Below are 6,000 nucleotides of genomic sequence, written 5' to 3' on the forward strand. Positions count from 1 at the left end.
AGGAATGAAGCTCATCTCTATTTATTAATCACATCATATTAGAAATATGTGAAAAATGGTTTCCATGATCCTAATGCACACATGGACTCTTTCAATGCCCCATGAACTTATACTCATGTGACTTAAAAATAAATATTCACTTAACTCACACATACCCACTCCGGTCACTGTATAATCTATTCACTCGGTCCCACTTTGCATTCAGCTGAGAGAGCATGTCCCTGATCTGAATGGCTTCAGGGCCAGAGGCTTCCAGGATGACATCCGGCTGCTTCTCGTGAACAACTGCAATCTGCTCTCCGAGTTTGTCCAGTTGATCTTTGATACTCTGCAAACACATAAAGATTTACATGACAGTCATTTAAAGTAATAGTGGGGCTAATTACTGTTGCGTGTGCCAACAGGGGGGTTCTATCTTTTTCCTTTATTTCTTCACTTTACACCCTAATTGCATACACCCCTCCTCCTGGTGACACTTGCATGGCTTCTCTCTTCGATCCCACTCCCATTCTCTCCTTCTCAGGATGCCCCACTTGGGTATCCCCCCGCAACCCTGGTACATCAAGTCACTGCAGGACTAGGTGCATCTTCTCCCACTGAGGTCAGACAATTGTCAAACCAAGCTGCACATCTGTAACCTATATGGGGTTGGGGGGTCGGTCCAGCCCATGCTTGCTCCTTGTTTGATGGTTTGGTCTCTGGGAGCCCCCAAGGGTTAGTTGCTGCTGTTGGTCTTCTTATGGACTTTTCTATATAAAGATCTTAGAGTCACCAAAATGTGAGGAATACCATCTCAATGGTGAATGGGAAGGCACCCTCCTAGATGCTCTGCCCGGGAACACCTAGGATATAGGCAGGATATAAAAAAGGTAGCTTTGGGGCTGGTGAGAAGGCTCAGTGGGTAAGAGCACCCGACTGCTCTTCTGAAGGTCTGAAGTTCAAATCCCAGCAACCACATGGTGGCTCATAACCATCCCTAACAAGATCTGACACCCTCTTCTGGAGTGTCTGAAGACAGCTACAATATACTTACATATAATAAATAAAAAAGGTAGCTTTACTCACATACTATGTAGGTAGAAAAAAAAGGGGGGTGGCTTACTTCTAGAATTATAGTTTTAAATGCCTAATCACTGTAGCTTAAATGAGAAAATAAATTATCAAATCTATCAGAAATGATATGACAATGTTATATAGAAGTACAACTAAGTACATGGGAAAAAAACTTTCGAAGAACTCAGAATGTTAACTTGCAATCAATATGCAATTCCACAACAGGGCAACTAGCCAATCTCAAAATCAATATGGATGACCTGACATCATTTGACACAAATGACAATCGAGTTTACATCAGATTAGAATTAGAGCTCTGCTGTTGCAAAAAAAAAAAAAAAAAAAAAAAAAAATGTGCATTCATAAGGGTCCAGCCCTAGATGCTTTTTAAATTGAAAAAAAAAAAAAGCCACATCTACCAGGGAATACAGTAAAATCTCACTATTTATACACTTTTACTGCTAATTTGGAGCAATCAAAGATTTGGATTATCTGAGTAAGTACAACAGCAACTTCCATGTGAGCATGGCAGTCATGCCTGTGGCCTCAGCTCTCCACAGGCAAGGAGAGGAGGGCTGTGAGCATCCAATGAGCCTGGGCTATCTAAGGCAGCCCTGTCTTAACAAAGAAGAGGGGAAAGGAAAGGAGGAAAGAAGGGAGGGAAGGAGGGAAAAGGTTAAAACAGAAGACGAAAGAGGAAAAGAGGGAGGGAAGGAGAGAGGGAGGGAGGGAAGGAGGGAGAGAAGGGGAGGAAAAGGCCAAACAGGAAGAGACCGAGATTGGCCTTGCTTCTGTGCTTTTTTTTTTTTTCTATTAACAATGGCGTCTGACATTCAGCACTTGGGTTTTTACCTTCAGAGAGTCTTCCTGGAAAGCGAAGTCTTTGTAGACAGTGGTGTGTAGCTCAGGAATATTAAGTGATAATTCAATGTCATCCAGAGTGAGTAAAATTTTATTAATTTCAACCAGATAATCTGCAGGGAGGGCTGATGATGTAATTCCAGAAGAAACTGGAATTGTTTTTCTCTTCTGGATAGGGATTGTCTATTAAAAATAAATTCAAAAAAAATGTTAATGCAAGTATCTTAAAATCTCCCCCATGAAAGTAATAACAAATTGGGGGGGGGGGGGTGTTGAAGAATTTCAGAATGTCAACCAAAGTTTTAAGAAACACAAATAAAGTGATTGTGATCAAAATACCCTATGTACATGAATAAAATGTCATAATGAAAACATTATCATACAATTAATAAATACTAATAAAAATAACATTAAATATAATTACTCTTCTTTTAACCTTCATTGCTACAGAAACTGCACAAGCTGCCTCAGCTTTCATCAGCAGTCTGTCACTGCACATCGTAGGTAAGGTCAGAGTGAACCCACCATGGTCTAAGTCCATCCAGCAGGCATGGAGCACCTCTGCCTCCCAGAGCTGTTAAGGAACTGCAAATATGGTGTCGATCGTAAATGCCACCTGAAGCACCCTACTTTCAGATTGGTACTGCATCATCCTTCTACAGCATCACAATTACATTAAGTACGTATAGGCCATACCACACCAAACTGAAGCTAAACGTGTTCAAAACATAGTCAGTGGACACAGTGGCACACGCCTTCATGTCTCGTGAGGTCGAGACAGGAGGACCCCTTAGTTCAAAGTCAGGCAGGACAACAGAATGAGACCACATTACATCGACTGATGAATTAATTAATTGGTGAATTAATTAATTAGTGAATAATTAATTAATTAATTAATTAACACAGGAAATTCCATGAGCGGGTTGATTGAAATAATCCCAATGTAACTTTGAGACAGTGTTGCTGAGCACAGATGCCTGACATTCTTCTGGGTCCTAAAACGCTGGGCTCAGCCCTCCTTTGCAGAAATTCTGGATCCTCCACCTGGACTACAGTGCTGTCTAGGATGGGCTGTTTGGTCCTTTGGGGGCTAAAAGACTTTACCACTTGAAAGCTGCATTTTAATAAATGCTATATACTACTTTCAAACAGCCAGTTCCCTGGTATATTCTGCTCTCTTCTAAGACAGGGTCTCATATACACCACGACTGGTCTTCATCCCCTGTGTAGCCCAGGATAACCCTACATCACTGATCCTCCTGACATCATTTCCTGAGTGGCAGCACCATGAACATGAGCCATCACACCTGGTGCACAGGGTGCTGAGGACCAAATCCAGGATATCATTCATGGAGCCAAGCACTCCAGCAACTGAGCCCTGTTCCCCGACTAAGGCTTTCACTTGAGGACTAAAGTATTCTTCTGTAAATTTGATGAAAATAGTAGCAATAACAAATATATGTTTCTTCATTGAGATATTATAGTTATTTTCAAGATGTCTAAGTGAAATTAAAACTCGAGGCTGCAAATCACTGAAGCAGTGGCATGCTGTTGAATTTATGTGCACTGTCTTCTAGAATCTGGTTAATGACCCTTCTCATCAACTGGGCATTGCCAAGTGTAAGGCAAGCCAACAGGTTTCCTGACCTTATCAATAGAACCAATTAAAATTATCTCTAATAATCATTATATTTTCTTAATGTTTTATGCTTATATCTTATTCTGGAGGCATTTCTAGGTATGCATTCACATGTTTAAGAAAGGAAACTATGTTCTAGCAAATATAAAAGAATGTTGAAGTAATGAACACCTCAAGTTAGGAGCCACTTCTAAATAAATATCTTATTAAAGTTAAATGTGTGTGTGTGTGTGTGTGTGTGTGTGGTGTGTGATATAGGACAACTTGGCAGGAGTGAGGTCACAAGATCAGGCTCACCCATTTCTTTCATCACTAAGGATGAAGAATGTAATCCAATGAATATATGTACACATGGAGAACTTCAGGCCAGGCCACCCCCTGCTGCTCTCTGGCTAACTGGCTGGCTCTGGGGAATCACCCATCTCTCCCTTCTAGGTGCTGGAATTACAGGTGAGCTGCCAAATTCACCACGTGGGTGCTAAAAATCCAAACTTTACATGCCAAGAACAGCACCTACTGCGTTATAGTCCTAACACCAAGAATTCATATATATTTCAGAATAGTAGCATTCTACTCAACAAATGGGAAAAGGCCATTTAAAAGATGTTTCACATAAGAAAACAAGTTCTGTCCCTGTGGTTGCTAACTCTGATTGCATTAGAGTTCACTACAGCACAATAGCTCAATTATAATGAAGCCTGGTGTCCAACATCTGAGGATTGTATAAAGAAAATGGACACTGGAATTATTCAGCCATAAAGAAAGTGGAAATTACATGGTCAGTAGAAAAATGTAACAGCCACATTAAGCAAATTAAGCCAGTCTGAGGAAAAAACACGCTGTGTGTTTTCTTTACTTTGTGGTTCCTAGACAAAAACAAACAACAACAACAAAAAAACCCCATACAATCCTATTGACATCTGTGACGGGTAAGTAGATGTGGGAACAGAGATAACAGGAGGGGAAAGGGTGAGAAAAGGAAGGACAGAGAATTATGGGAGAAAATATGTTTGGCATACAGCATATACATGCATGACTCTTTCATCATTATTTTTAGCTTTTTTTCTTAAATGTGCCAGCCCCAGATCTAAGCTGAGGGATTGTGGTTTAACTACTCTTAGCTATGGGTGTAACCACTTTGTCTCTGTTTTTCTTCTAATTGCTATGCATTTGTTTAAGTTTTCAAAATAATCTCAATACTCATAGGTAAGAATAACATAGGGAGATGGAGAAATGGCTCAGTGGGTAAGGCGCATGCCACCAAACCTCACACCATGTCTTTGATGCCCTCAATCCATAGGGTGAAAGGACAAACCCAGCTACTTGTCTGCTGACCTCCACACGTGTGACATTGCTTTTCTATGACTTTATACCAAGCAACTGGTAAACCCCTGGTGTTCAATTCCAACTGGAAACCTATATTTCCTTTTATTCTACACGAATGCATGTGTCCTTAATATGTACAGGTATGTGTATGTGTGAATGTATTCTTAGGTGCGCATGCACACGTGCACAGCCAAGTGTGACTATGCCTGTGTGTAAGCCAAAAGGCAACCTCAGGAACACCACCCATCCACGGAGGAAGGGTCTTTTGTTGGTCTCATGGCGAGACTGCCTGGTCAACAGAGCCCTGGGATCCTCCTGTCTGCCACTTCAGCACTGGGATCACGGCACTGTGCCACCATGCTTAACAATTTTACATAAACAGACTGGAGACTGAACTAAGACAGCTCAGGTCCTTAGGCTTGTGAGACACACACTCCCCAGACAGCTATCCTCAGTCCAAAGCCTAACAGTTGTGAGCCCTGCTTCATACGATGTAATGAACAGGAAAATAGACGAGGATGGTAATGAAGTTTCCTCCTCCTACACGCACGGGCTATTTTTTTAAGAGGACAGACTAAGAAGGGAAATGGGGAAAGTGATCGCCAATGGCAACTTCCATTGGATCATACAACAAGGCACACACAGTCAGAGACAGCCAGTAGACAGCAAGCCAAGGCACAGGACTCCACTCAGATTCCAAAGTGATCAAATAAAACTCATTGCAGAAAGAACGAACTACCAAAGAACAGAGCCCTGGGGGGGGGGGGCGGCATCACTTAAGACACCACGAGGATATTACTCTTGCCGTATTTTTCAATGACTGCAGATGCAGTTGGAAAAGAGGAACACGGAGGCTTCTGGGACAATCCCTACCTCCATCCTACCCCTAAAAAAATTCATAGCCTAAAAAGGTAGCCATCAAAGAGAAGTTTTGAAAACTGAGATAAAGATGCTGAAATGTAGCTCTCCACAATTGATGGCTTCTGGCTAGGGTGGGGAAGGACTCAGTTTCCCTTTGTGGGCTACCACTGGGAGTTGACCATGCTCAAGTGAGTTTAACACAAAATGGACTTAGGTCTTCTCTCTCTCTCTCTCTCTCTCTCTCTCTCTCTCTCTCTCCC

General features: G+C 41.8%; 1 protein-coding gene across 7 annotated transcripts in view; it reads right to left on the reverse strand.

The window, feature by feature from the left end:
• Positions 1-6,000, reverse strand: part of Utrn (utrophin) — a 494,125-nt gene that overhangs the window by 277,984 nt on the left and 210,141 nt on the right. For all 7 annotated transcript variants that reach the window (XM_021221246.2, XM_029532896.1, XM_029532895.1 and 4 more), the window contains 2 exons: positions 1,906-2,097; positions 156-328 (listed from right to left, as the gene is read on the reverse strand). In XM_021221246.2, coding sequence (XP_021076905.1) covers positions 156-328; positions 1,906-2,097 — 365 coding nt within the window. The remainder of the gene's footprint in view (positions 1-155; positions 329-1,905; positions 2,098-6,000) is intronic.

The sequence above is a fragment of the Mus pahari genome, chromosome 21, assembly GCF_900095145.1.
Source record: "Mus pahari chromosome 21, PAHARI_EIJ_v1.1, whole genome shotgun sequence".
In the NCBI taxonomy this organism is placed as follows: domain Eukaryota; kingdom Metazoa; phylum Chordata; class Mammalia; order Rodentia; family Muridae; genus Mus; species Mus pahari.